Source organism: Elephas maximus, chromosome 3 (assembly GCF_024166365.1).
Source record: "Elephas maximus indicus isolate mEleMax1 chromosome 3, mEleMax1 primary haplotype, whole genome shotgun sequence".
NCBI classification, from domain to species: domain Eukaryota; kingdom Metazoa; phylum Chordata; class Mammalia; order Proboscidea; family Elephantidae; genus Elephas; species Elephas maximus.
The window spans coordinates 42,519,753-42,536,678 of record NC_064821.1 but is presented as its reverse complement, the minus strand read 5'-3'; the positions used below and the strand labels follow the sequence as shown (position 1 = coordinate 42,536,678).

General features: G+C 43.8%; 1 protein-coding gene across 1 annotated transcript in view; it reads left to right on the top strand.

The window, feature by feature from the left end:
* Positions 1–16,926, top strand: part of CEP104 (centrosomal protein 104) — a 52,419-nt gene that overhangs the window by 12,753 nt on the left and 22,740 nt on the right. The window contains exons 2-9 of the mRNA XM_049877716.1: positions 2,161–2,288; positions 7,992–8,165; positions 8,746–8,884; positions 10,168–10,230; positions 10,889–10,965; positions 14,564–14,732; positions 15,245–15,400; positions 16,666–16,893. Coding sequence (XP_049733673.1) covers positions 2,176–2,288; positions 7,992–8,165; positions 8,746–8,884; positions 10,168–10,230; positions 10,889–10,965; positions 14,564–14,732; positions 15,245–15,400; positions 16,666–16,893 — 1,119 coding nt within the window. The 5' untranslated portion in view covers positions 2,161–2,175. The remainder of the gene's footprint in view (positions 1–2,160; positions 2,289–7,991; positions 8,166–8,745; positions 8,885–10,167; positions 10,231–10,888; positions 10,966–14,563; positions 14,733–15,244; positions 15,401–16,665; positions 16,894–16,926) is intronic.

Sequence of the window (16,926 nt, the reverse complement as noted above, 5' to 3'; positions counted from 1 at the left end):
AAGACTGTGGTCTTTGATCTTCATCAGTAAGTGCTTCAAGTCTTCTTCACTTGCAGCAAGCAAGGTTGTGTCATTGCATAACCCAGGTTATCAATGAGTCTTCCTCCAATTCTGATGCCGCATTCTTCTTCACATAGTCCAACTTCTGAAACTGTTTGCTAAGCGTACAGGTTGAATAAGTATGGTGAAAGGATACAACCCCAACACACACCCTTTCTGATGTTTAAACCACACAGTATCCCCTTGTCCTGTTTGAATGACTGCCTCTTGGTCTAAATATAGTTTCCACATGAGCACAATTAAGTGTTCTGGAATTCCCGTTCTTCACAATGTTACCCATAATTTGTTATGATCCACACAGTCGAATGCCTTTGCATAGTCAATAAAACACAGGTAAACATCTTTCTGGTATTCTCTGCTTTCAGTCAAGATCCATCGGACATCAGCAACGATTCCCCTCATTCCACATCCTCTTCTTAATCCAGCTTGAATTTCTGGCAGTTTCGTGTTGATTTACTGCTGTAGCCACTTTTGAATGATCTTCTGCAAAATTTTTCTTGTGTGTGATATTAATGATATTGTTTGATAATTTCCACATTTGATTGGATCACCTTTCTTTGCAGTGGACACAAATATGGATCTCTTCCAGTTCGCTGGCCAGGTAGCTGTCTTCCAAATTTCTTGGCATAGATGAGTGAGTGCTTGCAGCACTGCATTCATTTGTTGCAACATCTCAATCGATATTCCATCAATTCCTGGATCCTCGTTTTTCACCAATGCCTTCCGTGCAGCTTAGACTTCTTCCTTCAGTACCGTTGGTTCTTGATCATATGCTTTCTCCCGAAATGGTTGAACATTGACCAATTATTCTTTTTGGTTCAGTGACTGTATTCTTTCCACCTTCCCCTGATGCTTCCTCTTTCATTCAATATCTTACCCATAGAATCCTTCACTATTGCAACTTGAGGCTCGAATTTTTTTTTTTTTTTTTTCAGTTCTTTCAGCTTGAGAAATGCTGAGCATGTTCTTCCCTTTGGTTTTCTAACTCCAGGTCTTGCTCATTTCATTATAATACTTTGTCCTCTCAAGCTCCCCTTAGAAGTCTTCTGCTCAGCTCTTTTACTTCATCATGTCTTCCATTTGCTTTAGCTACTGGATGTTCAACAGCAAGTTTCATGGTATCTTCTGACATTCATTGGCCTTTTCTTTCTTTTTTTTTTAGTTGTACTCTAGGTGAATGTTTACAGCTCAAGTAAATTTTTCATACAAAAATTTATACACGTATTGTTATGTGACATTTGTTGCAATCCCCACAACGTGACTGCACTCACCCTTTTTTCACCCCATATTTCTTATATCCATTCAACCAGTTCCTGTCCTTTCCTGCCTCCTCATCTTGCCTCAAGACAGGAGCTGATCATTTGGTCTCGTGTGTCTGATTGAACTAAGAAGCACACTCCTCACGAGTATTATTTATTTGTTTTATAGTCCAGTCTATGTCTGAAGAGTGGGCTTCAGGAATGGTTTTAGTTCTGGGTTAACAGAGTGTCTGGTGGCCATAGTTTCAGGGATTCCTCCAGTCTCTGTCAGACCATTAAGTCTGGTCTTTTTATGTGACTGAGCTCTGCACGTTTTTTCAGCTTCGTCAGGGACTGTGTTATGTTCCCTGTGAGGGCTATCATTGGTGGTTGCCGCGCACCATCTGGTTCTTCTGGTCTCAGGCTGGTGGAGTCTGTGGTTTACGTGGCCCTTTTGTCTCTCGGGCTAATATTTTCCTTGAGTGTTTGGTGTTCTTCATTCTCCTTTACTCCAAACTTTGTTATGCCAGTTGACCTAGATGTCCTCCATCTTTCCTGTCTTTTTAATGATCTTTTGCTTTCTTCATATATGATGTCCTAGTCTTCAGTCATTAGTGTTCAGTGCTTGAAAGCTATTCTTGAGGTGGTCTCTAAATTTAGTTGGGATATACTCAAGATATCGTACTTCGAGTCAACTTAGAAGAGCCTATAAAAATTTTTAAGAAAAAACAAAAGATTTTGAAAGTGTTGGAAAAATTCACGTTACGAATTACCGTGCATGTACATGAAGGCACTAACACTGTAAATGTTATTTTACTAAATTCCTTCGTTTTAAAGAACTCTCTTTTGCATTTATCAACAGCCCCAGCCGTGCAGAATGCCCCACAAGATTGGATTTGTAGTCGTCAGCTCGTCTGGACATGAAGACGGCTTCAGTGCCAGAGAACTAATGATCCACGCGCCGACTGTTAGTGGATGGAGGTCTCCCAGGTACTGGGGGAGGACGGAGAGGCAGGCGGCAGGGCGTGGTCCTGGGCGGGGTGGACACTGATGTGACTCTGGGTTTCCTTTCACGTTAAGCTTCTGTTTTATTGTAACTCAAACATCAGAACCGCAAGAGAGTCAGATTATGCTGCAGTATCGTGTATCTAATTAAGTGATGGATTTTTTCCCATCTGTTTATGTTTTTAAAGAAAGTTTGTTGTAGTTCTTTTTTTTTTCTCCCTTATAAGATTAACCCTGGCGTACTTACGAAAATGTGCAAATATAGAAGAGTAAAAGGACGAAAAATGATCGGCCATCATTGTTTAACCAGACCTCCTGATGACATGCTGGGTCTTCCTCCCGGTCTGCTTTCTACACCGAGTTTGTGTTTGTGTATTTCCTGGTTTTACACTGCTGCTCCTGTGGTAAAAGATTTTGTATCTAACTACTCCTGTGTAATACTAAGCATTAACCAAAAAAATCTCTTTCAAATTTTTCCTAAATATTTGTACACCTTTATAAGAACATTTATTATTTGAATATTAGTTTTTATTTTTTAAAAAAAAAAATTCTTTTTTACCTCTGTGCTTTCTCCTAAAAGCTCCATTCTTCACCAAAGTAGTCATAGTTGCTGACTAGTTGGAATGTCTGCTCAGACTGTGTGCACTCGATTGGAACGCACTCCTCCACCCTCACTCATAATCAGCAGCTTAACCCACCAGTCTCTCTCCCCTCCTCAGTGTCACTATTCTTCATGACTTGTTTTCCAACTCTGAGTAGAAGTTACTATTTACTCCTAACTCTAAATGTGTCAATATTGTGACATTTTTAATTGAATCATATTGTTGTTCTTGCTTTGACTCAGAAGATGTGTTGCTGAAAAGTTGAATGTAAATCATATATCAAATCAGAAGGTGTTTTCCTGTTGGCGCTTTTGAGGGGACCCAATAAACAAGTCTCCCTTTCCCTGCCTAAGTGCCGAAGGAATTGAGAAATGAGACAAGTAAAGCAGAACAACACGAAGGATGTAATCAGTGTCACTGAGTTATACGTGTAGAAGTTTGTTGAATTGACGAATATTTTGTTGGGTATATTTTCAGCACAATATATATACACACACACATGCACATAAGAGTGAGCCTTAATAAGAATGAGCCATGGTAATAGCCTCCATGAACAACTGCCTCCTTTGCCATACAACCAGAAGAACTGGATTGTGCCCGTCTACCATTGCTGAACATTTCGATCAAAGATTCTATAGCAGAATCCTGATCAAAAGAGGGGATATGCAGAACAGAATTGAAATTCTTATGGACTCCAGTCTTTCCGGAGCCATGGTGGCTAGAAGAACCCCTGAAACTATTCCCCTGAGATAATCTTTAAAAACTTAAACCAAAAATATTGCCTGAAGTCTTCTTAAAACCAAACAATAGTTTAGCATAACTATTAAAAAATGTGTCCGCCTTGAGCATTATGTTCTTTTAAGAACTGTCTATATGGGATCAAAGTGACAACTCGAAAATGTAGATGGGAACCGTAGGGGGCAGTGAGTTTATGTTAGTGGAGGAGGAACAACTCAGTAAAGGAGGGTAGAATGGTGGCATAACTTGAAGAATATAATCAGTGTCACTGAATTATACATGTAGAAATGATTGAATTGATGTATGTTTTGCTATGTATATTCTCAACAACAAAATACAATTTTAAAAAAAGGACGAGCTATTGGACAAGGGACCAGGTCCCTGCTGGAGCTCTGGGGAGAACAGGAGATGAAAGAGTTGGGATCATGACTGCAGACAACTCCTGCAGGAACAAAAGATTAAAGAAAGCAATTGGGGATAAAAATAGCAGCCATGTGCCTGATAAAATTGATATTGAAGGACAAAGGCTTTATCTGTGGGCAAGGAGGCGTGCTAACTCTGAAGGCAGAATGTGACAGGCCGACCTCCCAGTCAGGTGGCTTCCCCAAGGCCTAGACCCCCACTGGGGAAGCAGTGCTGGAGGACAGCCCGCTGCTCTGGCAGTCCAGGCATGTGACCCCACAGACTTCTGTCGGGCACGCCTGCTCCCCAGGCAGAGAGAGGACCCTAGAGCGGTAGGCCCACAGGTTTATGCACAGGGAACTTCTATTCCCACCCCAGCACTTCCTGTCAGCAAAAGTCCTATATTCTAATTGGTTGTTTGGCATACATGTGTGGGTTACAGGAACAAGAATATACAGACTGGGTACTAGACTGAGCCCTTCTTGGTAACGTTTGTAGAAACATCACTAATATGATTCATTCATTCATCGACATGGTCTCTCTTTAAGGACGTAACCTATACTCATTTAGTAACATACTTCAAGGCGATATACCGGGAAAACAGATGTATGTGCCTTTTACCACACAGATGAATGCCAGGTTCCTCCCAGGGGCCTCGTGACGTTAACACGAAAGTGCTCCCTGAGATCAGCACGTCACAGGAAGGCTAAGGAAAACAGCCTCAAACCAGGTCTCCCAAAGACAGGACAGGGTTCCCCGTTGTTGTTGTTAGGTTCTATCAAGTCGGTTCCAACTCATAGCGACCCTATAGGACAGAGTGGAACTGCCCCATAGGGTTTCCAAGGAGTGGCTGATAGATTTGGACTGCCGACCTTTTGCTTAGCAGCCAAGCTCTTAACCACTATGACACCAGGGCTCCAGAAGGTGTGCTCAGGGACACAAATAGATACAGCTTCAGTGGGAGGAGGGACTCATGGGGACAGTCCTTCCAGTGCCATTCTTACGACCTAGGAAATCAAAGAACCTAACATCTTCAGACAAGACACACTTCTCCAAGGTACGTAAAGTTTACACCAATGCCCAATAGCCTCTGGACATTCTTTTTTTAATGCCAACTCATTTTACTCAAGAGGAGAGCTTTAGCTGTCACCTTGAAAAGAATAGATACATACTAGCCTTTTTTAAATATATTGTTTTGTCTCATGATCAACTTAAAGAGTATTTTTAGATTCATCTACAAATTTTATAAGCTACATTTGAATAGCTAAATCATAGGCCCTTTTTTTGGAAGAATTTTTTTAAATGTACAACTTCTAAATTTTATTAGCTGTCTTTGTTTTCTTTAAACAGTTTTGTGGTTTTTTTTTTTAAGTAGATTAAAGGTTTTCCTTAAATAATAGATTACTAAGTGTTTTAGTTTTCTAGTGCTGCTATAGCAGAAGTACCACAAGTGGGTGGCTTTAACAAGCAGAAATTGATTTTCTCACAGTTTAGCAATTGGGGGATACAATTCGATCCATAATGCTAAGCGTCCTTGGTCTGGAATGATATCACCACAAATTATTTATGTGTGCCCTGCATTTAAAAAACAGTAAACATGTCAAATATGAAAAACAGCACCTTACTGGTATGGAAGGTTGAAGAATATTCATTTCAGAAGTTGCTTGTTTCCCCCGTGTTTCCTCACTGACCTCCTGCCCCAAATACATCTCTCTTAACCACCTTTGCATTTGTTTAACTTGGTGTTAGGAAGGATCAGGCGGCTTTACCCCAAAATAACCAGGTGCAGTCTGCTCATTCTGTAGTCACGGCCTTAGCTTTTCTCATCTCACACTCTCCTGTTCATCCTCATGTGTCCCTCTAAGTTCAGATTCTGGACAGTTAGATATCAAGATTTACATAGATGCCAGTCCAGTCAGCCTGATACTCCTTTCCTGCCTCCTCCTTTCTTCTTCTGTCTTCCAACTGACAGTTACTGAGTGCTTGCCCTGTGCCAAGTACGATACCTGGCATTGTTTGCACAGCAGCCAGTAAAGAGGGCCGGTCACTGATGGCCTTACCCGCGGGCAGTGGGGAGAAGACTGGGTCATCCCCATAGAGGCTTACGGGTGAGGCCTGGATTTCTAGGCCTTGGGTGGACGTCAGTGCCATTGCTGACGGGGGAAAATCAGGGCAGGAGACTGATGGGGGCAGCTGGGTTAAGGAGTCGTGGCTCACAGTGTTACATTTAATGCTTTTTGCAGTATCTGTATGGACATGTCTTAGTAGTCAGCTGGATACATAGGAGCCAGACTTAGTAGTTGGGATTCTTTAATGCCTTCAGGCTGATAGGATCACCCATGGTGAGTATAGAGAGAAGAGAAGGGGAGCCTAGAGAAAGGAGTCGGAGCCTGTAAGGTAGGAGAACAAGGGGCGCATGATGCTGTGGACACTTGGTCAAGCAAAGGATCTCAAGGGATGTGGGCAATTGTGTTGACGGCCCCTAAAGGCTGAGCAAAGTCAGGAAGTGCACCGGGGACATGGCGTCATGGAGGTCAGCGTGATCTTAACAAGAGTGAGCTGTGGGGTGTGTGGGACCAGGACCCTCCAGGAGTAGTGGGGAGAATGGGAGATGGGAGAGTTGAGACCGTGTCCAGACAACTCCTGCATGAAGCTTTGCTGAGAAGGGGAGTTGAGAAATGGGGATGGAAGTGGGAGGGTTGCAGGGTCTTAGAGGGCTTTCTTAAAATGGGGGTTTCTAGAGCATTATTTGTGTAGTGCTGGGAATGATCTAGAGAGAGAATAGGATGGGAAATAACTGCAGGAGCAGTCCTTGAGCAGGCCGGGGTGGGTCTAGGGCGCAGGGCAGAGCCAGGTGAGCAGGAGGGCAGGCATGGCAGGGCACTGTTACATTGAGTGGGAGGGCCAGAAAAGAGCCCCGCTGGTCACCAGGAGATGCATGAGGTGTGTGAGGGCAAGAATGGGCTGTGGCCTGGTGGGTGCCCAACCAGAGCAAAGCATGGGTTGCTAGATAGCACAGAAGGCACTGAGACTCGCATTCTAAGGAGCCTTTTCTGGCCGTCTCTGTGCTCAGTGCTCCCTGCTCCAGAGGCCTGGGTGCCTCCTCGGTCCATTAACCCAGTGCTTGCTAGCTGAAGGAATGTGGAACTTAGTGCATTTCAAACATTCACTGTATCGCTTCCATCATGGTCATATATGGCAATGTGAGGGCTTTGCTGACTGCTGTGGTTCTCCGGGAGCCCTGATGGTGCGGTGGTTAAGAGCTCAGCTGCTAACCAAAAGGTCGGCAGTTCAAATCTACCAGGCACGCCTTGGAAACTCCATGGGGCAGTTCTACTCTCCTTTAGGTTCACTATGAGTGGGAATCAACTTGACGGTAATGAGTTTGGGTTTTTTGTTTGTTTGTTTTTTCTTTTAGTGGTTCTCTGACTGATGTCTCTTTCTAAAATGTGCTATGTCAGTTCTAAACAAAATTAGAAGCTCCAGTATGGGCCATATTGTAGGCTTTCTACGCCAACCACTTAGCACTCGTGCTAGACTCCTTAAATATTGATTATTGCAGTTATCTCATGGCTCAGAATTTGGCAAATAAACAATTTTCTCTAAGTGTTTAGGTTCCTATGGAAAATCCTTTGGCTCTACTTACCTACCGATACCACCTCTTAAATTCATTTCTTCATCTCCTGATAAACTTAAGGTTTCAGTTCAGAACAAACCATTTCTTAGCTGCCAAAAGTATGGGTGGCAGGCAGAGCAAATCAAACCTCAATGCCAGGCTTCAGCTCCAACTGTGAAAAGCTTGAGAAAATAGGAATAATGTCTTGGTCATCTTGTGTAGCTTCAGTACCTACAAATGCTTACAGCAGATACTTGGCAAATGCTTATCACAGGGAAGAACGGGATGTGGTATTTTTTCGGAAAGAAACAAAAATGTATTTGCTTTCAGATTTTGCCAGTTCCCGCAAGAAATTGTTCTTCAAATGGTAGAGAGATGTCGAATAAGAAAACTGCAGTTACTTGCTCACCAGTTTATGATTTCAAGTAAAATTGAGTTCTACATTAGTGAAAGCTTGCCTGAATATTTCGTACCATATCAAGCAGAGCGCTTTCGGAGACTCGGGTAAGAATGAGATTGAAATTTATAATGGTAACATTTAGCCAGGCTGATTCTACTCAGAGCAGTTAAAAACTAATGAATTGCCTCTTACTTTTGGTCTTATACCACTACATACTTCTGTTTGGTTCAGAATTCTGCAATTTTTAAACACCTATCTCATATTGACGAAACCCTGGTGGCGTAGTGGTTTAAGTGCTACGACTGCTAACCAAAAGGTCAGCAGTTCGAATCTGCCAGGTGCTCCTTGGAAATTCTATGGGGCAGTTCTACTCTGTCTTATAGGGTCGCTATAAGTCAAAATCCACTCGACGGCAGTGGGTTTGGTTTTGGTTTTTGGTTATCTCCTACTGAACATGCTTATCATTTGTATCAGTAGTGTTCAGCTCTACTTTTCAGATGCAGAACTTTTCTTAAGAGTGCTAATTAGAGTTTAACTTATAGGCTGACTCTTTTATTAGGTTTTTGTTTTGTTATGTTTATTCTAAAAGTTTTATTGAAACCGACTGAGCTCAGTAGTAATAGCTTTGTTTCTCAGCAAACGTCCATGTGAACACGGGTCTTCAGTTGTGTCTGTCTCTCCCAGTTATGTCTCTCTGTGTGACAACGCAAAGACCGGCTGCAAAGCCCGGGAGCTAAAATCAGTGTATGTGGACGCCGTTGGGCAGTTTCTGAAGCTGATATTTCACCAAAACCATGTCAATAAATACAATATATATAATCAGGTAAGATGAATACACCTTCAGCCTTGGCTCCACTCCTCAGCCTCTTTCTATGAGTACGTAGTCATATATCTTTTCTTAAATGGTTTTCTAAAGTTCCCTTTTGAAAAGAGTGTCTTTTTTTGAAGAATATTCAGCTCTGGTTAAGTGCTAGCCGACGCAGCAGCCACTGGCCACATGTGGCTCTTGCTCACTGGAAGCGTGACCCTCCAGATGAGAGTTCTGTCAGTGTAAGAGGGACACTACCTTCCCAAGACTGAATATGGAAACGAGTGTAAAATTTCTATATCAATTCCAGGTCAAAATGATAATACTTTAAATACATCGGGTTAAAACATAGTATTAAAACCAATTCCGCCTGTTTCTTTTTTTTTTTTTTAATGCACCTACTAGAAAACTTCAGATTACTTAAATGGCACACGTTTTATTTCTATTGGGCAGCACTGTTCTAAATGAGCCCTCTAGATTTTTACAAGGGAAATCTGGGAGAAATTGGAAATGTACTTAATGTTGCCTGCAACCCAGAGCCCTCCAGCTCCCCGCAGCTTTTTCTGCATCCAGTTCTCCCTCCTCCCGTCCCTCCCTTTTCGTCTTTCTTTTTCTTCCCCCATGATTAATGTAGTGGAAACTAATCCTGCCCAAAGCAATCTTGTTAATTAGCACAAATACAACACCTCCTACTCCCTCTGGAAACCCTGGTGGCTTAGTGGTTAAGCGTTGGACTGCTAACACTGCCACAAATTAGAGTTTTATACGCAACAAATGGAAGAGGGCTGTAAGATATGCTTATGTTGCTTGGTCTGTAGCAGCATTACTACTGGACAGCAAAGTAGACAATGACTCTCAGCCTTTTCCCTCCTCCGCCCCATCTGCGTGTCTTCACCCTAATGACTACCAGTCACATAGTTAGGCCACTGTGACTCTCCGGAAGTAGGAGGGACATGGTTACGAGAAGATGACTCCTCCTCAGTGAGAGTCACTGACTAAGATAAACTGGTGAGCTCTGTTGCTTTAGGTTTTTATTTCATTGTCTAATTTACCAAGATCATATAGATATGACCCCCGTACAGATATGAACACCATATATAACCTTGAGTAGATGGTTCGTTTTGAAACTATTTTAAAACTTAGGGGGTTTGTGTTTCATTTTGTTTTGTTTACTATTGTTTTAACATCTTTTTAACAGTTAAAATAACCACTTGGTTCAGCATTAGAATATTAATTTACATCGTTCATAAAGTTTAATAGTTCTACACTTAATTTCTGTTGATTTAACTCTTTCGTAGGTCGCTCTGGTTGCAATAAATATCATTGGAGACCCTGCAGATTTCAATGATGAAAGCAATGTTGTAAGTTTGAGAAGTTTAATTCCTAAAGAAAAAAGTATTTTTAATAAAACCAAAAACTAAACCCGCTGCCATCAAGTCAATTCCAACTCATTCCGACCCTACAGGACAGAGTAGAATGGCCCCACAGAGTTTCCAAGGAGTGCCTGGTGGATTTGAACTGCCGACCATTTGGTTAGTAGCTCTCGCACTTAACCACTACGCCACCAGGGTTTCTGGTATTTTTAACAGGAGATGATTTTTTTGGTCCCCAAATGTGTCATCTTAATACTCTTTATAAAACTGACTGATGAGTAACTGTTACATAATTTTTAGCAGCTACTAGGAGGAGCCCTGGTGGTGTAGTGGTTCAGAGCTTGGCTGCTAACCAAAAGGTCAACAGTTCGAATCCACCAGCTGCTCCTTGGAAACCCTATAGAGCAATTCTACTCTGTCTTATAGGGTCAGTATGAGCCGGAATTGACTCGGTGGCACTGGATTTGATTGTGGTGTTACAGTATAGTAAACTTTTTTTTTACTCAAGAACTTTGGCTCTCCCTCCAGGAAACTAGAATCACTGATGCTTGCTGACGTCTTTATATCAAATCATGTTTTGTTTAAGGTTTTTGTGTTGTTCATTTTTTCCTCTGCAATGCTAAGAAGAATTCTTTTGCTCCCAAAGACTCCTAGAGAGAAGCTGATTGACCACTATCTGGGGCACAATGCTGAGGATCCTGCTCTGGATGGCACATATACCGGGTAAGAAGACGGCTCTTCCCAGGCAGTGGGTTTCAGCAGCTTTTCTTAAAATCACTAAAGTGGGGTCATTTCCAAAGGACCCTGGATTTGGGGGCCTCTAAATTCAGTTCAGAGCTTGATAAGCCACTGATTAGTTTGCCTTAAATATACTTACAGATTAAGGTCAAGGTTTTATTTTGTGCACCTTCACTTATTGCCCTTCGCAGACTCGTTTCTTTTGTTACTCGGGTATCACTAGAAGATTCTTAAAATGCATTTGGGAAAAAAGATCTATCAAACATTCATTGGCACAGGCAAATTCATAGGTAAAAATTAAAGGTATTTAATAGACCCAAATTATCAGTAACTAGGGCCTTCCCCATGTGTATACTTGAAAAGTTCATTCTTCAGGGTCAGAAATGCATATTGTATCAGTTTTTAAAAGCACAATTTTTGCCAGGCCCTCTCTACCTATTAAAACATTCTTCATATTAGCAATTTGATGTACTTCCTTACCCCGCTGCATTTCTTTCTTAGCAGTGTGAGGACTCCTGAGTGGGGGACGCCAAGAGCCAGCTTGCCCCGTGCTTTCCACTCCCCCTGCTCCCTGGCCATCTCCTCAGAGCAAGCAGCTAGTTCAGCACCCTCTGAATGTGCTCCCTGTTTTAAAAACACTGTTCATCCAGGCAAGGAACCTCATTCCAAAGCTGCCTGATCTAAATGAAAGAAGAATTCAAAATGATAACCCTATTCCCCTTCTCTGACAGCAGCTTACCTGTAAAGAAGATAAAACACTGAACTTGTCTTAGGTGTATGGAATTTGTCCACAACTCCTGGTGTCACTTCACTCTCACCTGCCTGCAAACTGCTGACAGGACCTAATGAGCCCTGGAGCCGTGATCTTCTTTTTGCCTAATTAGATGGAGTGGAGTCTCTCTGCAGTTGCTCAGGAGCTGTCTGCTAGATTGGCGCCCTCATGGGGGCACACCCTTCCTCCTGCAGAGGCCCTCCCCTGTCCTCAGTAGGCCTGGCCCCCAGGAGGGCCCCAGCTGAGATAGCTGTATAGTGCGGAGGATGCAGGGGCTGGGCCGGTCACAGGGTGGGTGTAAGTACCGAGGCTCAAAAAGTACAGGCTATCCTTATGATAAGGAGTCCTGGTGGCACAGTGGTTAAGCACTTGGCTGTTAATGGAGAAAGGTCTGTAGTTTGAACTTACCCAGCAGCTCTGCTGGAGAAAAGACCTGACAATCTGCTTCCACAAAGATTATAGCCCAGGAAACCCTATGGGCTAGTTCTGTCCCTGTCCTGTAGGGTCACTATGAGTTGGAATCAACTCAATGGCACACACCAACAACATTCTTATATTTATAAGGAAGAACTCACTTGTATAACCTGAACAAGTTTCTTAGTCTCTACTCAGATCCTTCCTTTGTCCAGTAGAATAGTAACCATAACCTTTCTTATCTTTCAAGGTGGTGATTTGGTGGGGGGAGTGCTAAAGAGTAGATAAATATACCCACCGCTTATCAATATAACCAGGATGACATAGCTTTGTTTCTGCCCCTATTGAAGCTTGTGCTTAGTAGAACAGGAATATCCAAACTAATAGATAAATTTTTAGCTTCTTAATCTCTCCAGTAAAAGTTCTTTTTGTTCTTTTTGTTTATGATTTAAATTAATTTTTTTAATCACACTAGTCACTTGGAAGGATAGACTGTAGTTTGCCCGTCCTGCCGTACCCTCCAGGGTTTTATGAAGGTAAGGAGAGAGGTTGGTTCCAAGCGCGGGACTTACTCGACATGAAACTCTGTTAGTTACCACTAGGGGGCATTCTGAGCTGAAGTGGATGGCATTGCTCTCCACAATGCTGCTGTGATGCTCTGCAATTCTGACTGGGAAACTGTACATTATTTTTCCTTTGTAAGATTTATATAGTCAAGTGAGGTTTTCGGTTTCCTCCCTGGGACTTCACAGCTAAGAGGCTTAGACTTAAGAGGGTAATATATGTTTAGCTAAAATAGAGTGATCTTGTAGATACACTACAATCTGTTACGGCCCAGGCATCCCTGAGGCGAGGCCATACGGAAGCTGCTGAAGCCATCCCGGCCAAGTGCCCAGTGCTGCTGCTGTAGCAGACCACCATGAGTCCCCGGAGGGGGGTGCTACAAGGGTGCTTGGGGATTCTGAAAGGTGACTCCTTCCCATGTTGTTGGGAAGGAGCCACTATAAATTTAGCAACTAAGTCTTTATGTCACAGCTAGCAAGTAGCTTATTTCACGTAGTCAACAGAGCAAACAAACTGGGATACTCTAAAATTTGGCCTCAGAAAATGAATCAAGTTTCTGGGGAGTAGTTAGGCTGACGTTATTGTTCTAAGTGTTAGACCAAGGAAAGCTGATTATTGCCCTCATGTGGCATTTGGAAGGAAGACTAGAGGCAATACTTAATCAGAAATGTGTTATTTGGGTAATTAGAAAGATCATTTATTCCTGAAAGAATGCTTCTGGTCTCCTGTAAGACTCAATGGTTGATATAAAAGTTAACACTCTGAGGCGATGGCACATGTTCTCAGCCCTTCATGGTCATCAGAGTTACTGTGGTCCTGTTACAAAATATGGGTGCCTGGACCCCACCTTAGACCCACCAAAGGATGGGCCTGGCCACCCCTTTGCTTTGTTCTAAGAGTTTCTCCCCCAGCTCTACAAACGGTTCATAGCCACTGTCACAGCCTGTCTTAGGTTGGGTTCTCTAGAGAAGCAAAAACGGTAAAGCGTATATATAGAGAGAGAGATTTATATCAAGGGTATGGCTCACATGGTTGCAGAGGCTGGAATGTCCCAAGTCTGTGGGTCAGGATAGAGGCCTCTCCTGATTCATGTAGCTGCAGGGGCTGGCAAACTCAAGATCAGCAGGTCAGAGAATAGGGCTCCAGCTTGTAGGCTTCGAAGATAACAGATCCCGGGATCGGCAGGTAAGCTGCTAGGTTAAGTCCCAGGAACTGGAGGCCCGATGAACAGGAGCCAGCTGCAGGATCCAGAATGAGCAAAAGCCCATAAGCCTTGCCAGACTATCCATTTATATTCACTGCAGGCCCCACACCTTGTCATCTGATTGGCTACTCAAAGCAGATCCCATCATGGAGGTGATCACATTATATCAAATCTCATCATGAAAGTGATCACAACATCATACAACTATCAAACCACCGAGAGTCGCAGCCCAGCCAAGTTGACACACAACCTTAACCGTCACACAGCCCCAGCACCGAGCACAGAGCTTGGTGCTGAGCCCACTCTCTGAACCTTTGTGGAATGAGCGAATGAATGAACGAATGCCCCTAACACTGAGGTTGCTCTGACATGCAGTTTAATTCATGGCTAAGAGTGTGGGCTTTGGAATCAGTAAGAGTTGCCTGCACATAAGAGCTGTGTGACCTGAAGCGTGGGACTCATTTCTATGCACTCTGCTTTCCCACGCAGGAAGTGCTCAGTAAGTGAGCACAGTGGTGCCGCCTGCCCTACTGCCTACATGTCCTTGGGCTGAGGTCATGGGAACTCCTCCATCACTGTAGGATCACACAGACTGAAATTAGCTCCAAACACTCATTTCTCCCCTTCAGGAAACCTGACTACATTTCTCCACTAGACGACCTAGCTTTTGATATGTACCAAGATCCCGAAGTCGCACAGATCATACGCAAGTTAGACGAAAGAAAACGTGACGCAGTCCAAAAGGAACGTTATGATTATGCCAAGAAACTAAAACAAGCTATTGCCGATTTACAAAAGGTACGATTTCTGGAGAAAAGTTTCCATTGTATGCCTGTGATAGGTTTTATGTATGGTTAACGTAACTCCATGTTACAACAAATGAACTCTCTTCCAAAGCTCACCAAAGATTTGGAAGCTAGTGTGGGTTCAAAGATCTAAGCGAAATGAGCACCTGAATAAAAATTTAAATGAAGGCATGTGCGTCAGACTCACATGCAGATGCTATCAGGCACCTCGTTGCTTTAACTTTTTTGCTACAGAAAAATGGTAGGGAAACCTAAGAGCTATTTGCTAAATGATTTATGAACGCATGGGCTTATCAGCAGCGGGTAACGCAACAGGCAGCGCTGCCTTTGCAGATAAGCACGGCCAGTTCCTTGTGTTCCTTTCCCAGGCTTGTTCCCTTCTCCACGCAGAAGGACATGGATGGCCATTGCCACTGTCATTTAAGCATGACTTTAACGATGATCTTTGCACTTGGCATGAGCCGATCATCATTTGAAACACAAAGCAATCACCTTGTGCTTCAGGTTGGCGAGCGTCTCGGGAGGTACGAGGTGGAGAAGCGTTGTGCTGTGGAGAAGGAAGACTACGACCTCGCCAAGGAGAAGAAGCAGCAGATGGAGCAGTATAGGGCCAAGGTCTACCAGCAGCTGGAGCTTCACAACCTGATGGACACAGAGCTGGTAGGTGCCGTGAGAGGAAGTGAGGGCCCACAGGTATGAAATTCCAGCACATGACCAGCAGTGTGGTCATGACCTGGGTTGCTGGAAGGACGTATACCTTGTGAGTGTTGTGGGAGAGTTTGTTATGCTCGGGTGGCAGGAACGATAGGGGAGGTCAGCACTGGGCCTCCGTCAGGTAAACTTTGCCTGGACTTGTGCTCTCAGGAGGGCTCCCGGGAGAGGAGAAAGGGAATGGGCCAAGGTCAGGGAGATTCTGGCTCCACCACTGCCAGCGAGTCACTTTGTCTCTCTGCTCTTGGTTTCCTCATCTGTAAAGTAGTGATAGCCCCCACCTTCTTTGCCATTCAGAGTGCCGTAAGGATGAAACGAAAGAATAACGACACAGATAGCTTCCGTGCATTGAGGAGGTATTTCGTGTGCAGCACTCTGCCTGTTATCTTTAGCACCCGCCATGCAGGCAGGTGTTACTTATTCCCCATTACAGAGAAGGAAGCAGAGGCTCAGAGATGTGGAATGGTAGTGAGTAGTTAGAGGCAGACTCCATGCCAGCTGACCATCCGGACAAAGACTTGGCCCCTCAGTGCCTCGGTTTCCCCTGTCATGTTTAAAATGAGGGTAAAAATGATGAGCATTAAGCAAGATGGTCTGTTTGAAGCACTTAGCCCCACACCCAGTACATGGAATGACACAGTGGCTGCAACAATGGGTTCAAGCATAACAATGATTGTGAGGATGACGAAGGACTGGGCAGTGTTTCATTCTGTTGTACATAAGCGTTGCTCTGAGTCAGAACCAACTCAATAGCACCTAACAGCAACAACAACAAATAAATTTGACTTGCTATGATTACACACAACAACTTACTTTATGGGCACAGTTGATAACAGTGCCAGGTGTACACAGTCTCTCTGGAGTCAGCCCAGGCTCTTCCTGCCCAGCCATCCTGCTTCTCGGCCGGCAAAGACAAATGTGCTTAGTGCCTGACTGCTCTACACACACATGCTGGTTGTCCGTTGTTAGTTCTGGTTGTGTGTCACTTTCATAGTCTCTGGAGTCAGCACAGAGCAGCACCTGAAGGGACCGTGATGTGACTATTTAGGGCATCCTTAGTGCAGATTATAACTCTCCTAAAGTCTTTCTTCTATCGTGAAACTTTGAATTGTGCGGAAGAGCCTCTTCCAGCCCTGTCTTTCCAAACTCTTGTTCGTTTCAGGGATGGATGGATCTGGGGTAGCAATGGAATTAAATGTCCCTTTTTCCTCTAGATGCGAAGACCCTTCGATTTCCCCCTGCAGCCCCTTGTTCACCCTGGCAGTCCTCGCCGTCAGAACCCAGAGCCTTCGCTGCCACAGCAGGAGGAGAGGCTGACAGAGAAGCAGGCCTCAGAGCCTCTCCTACAGGAGCAGCCCTCCTCGCAGTCTCTCAGTGTTCCTCCTCAGCACACCACCGTGGGCCAGGGGCTGTCGGCCCCAGACCGTCATCCAAAGATCAACGTAGGTCGCTTGGGTTCAGATATGTATTAAGTT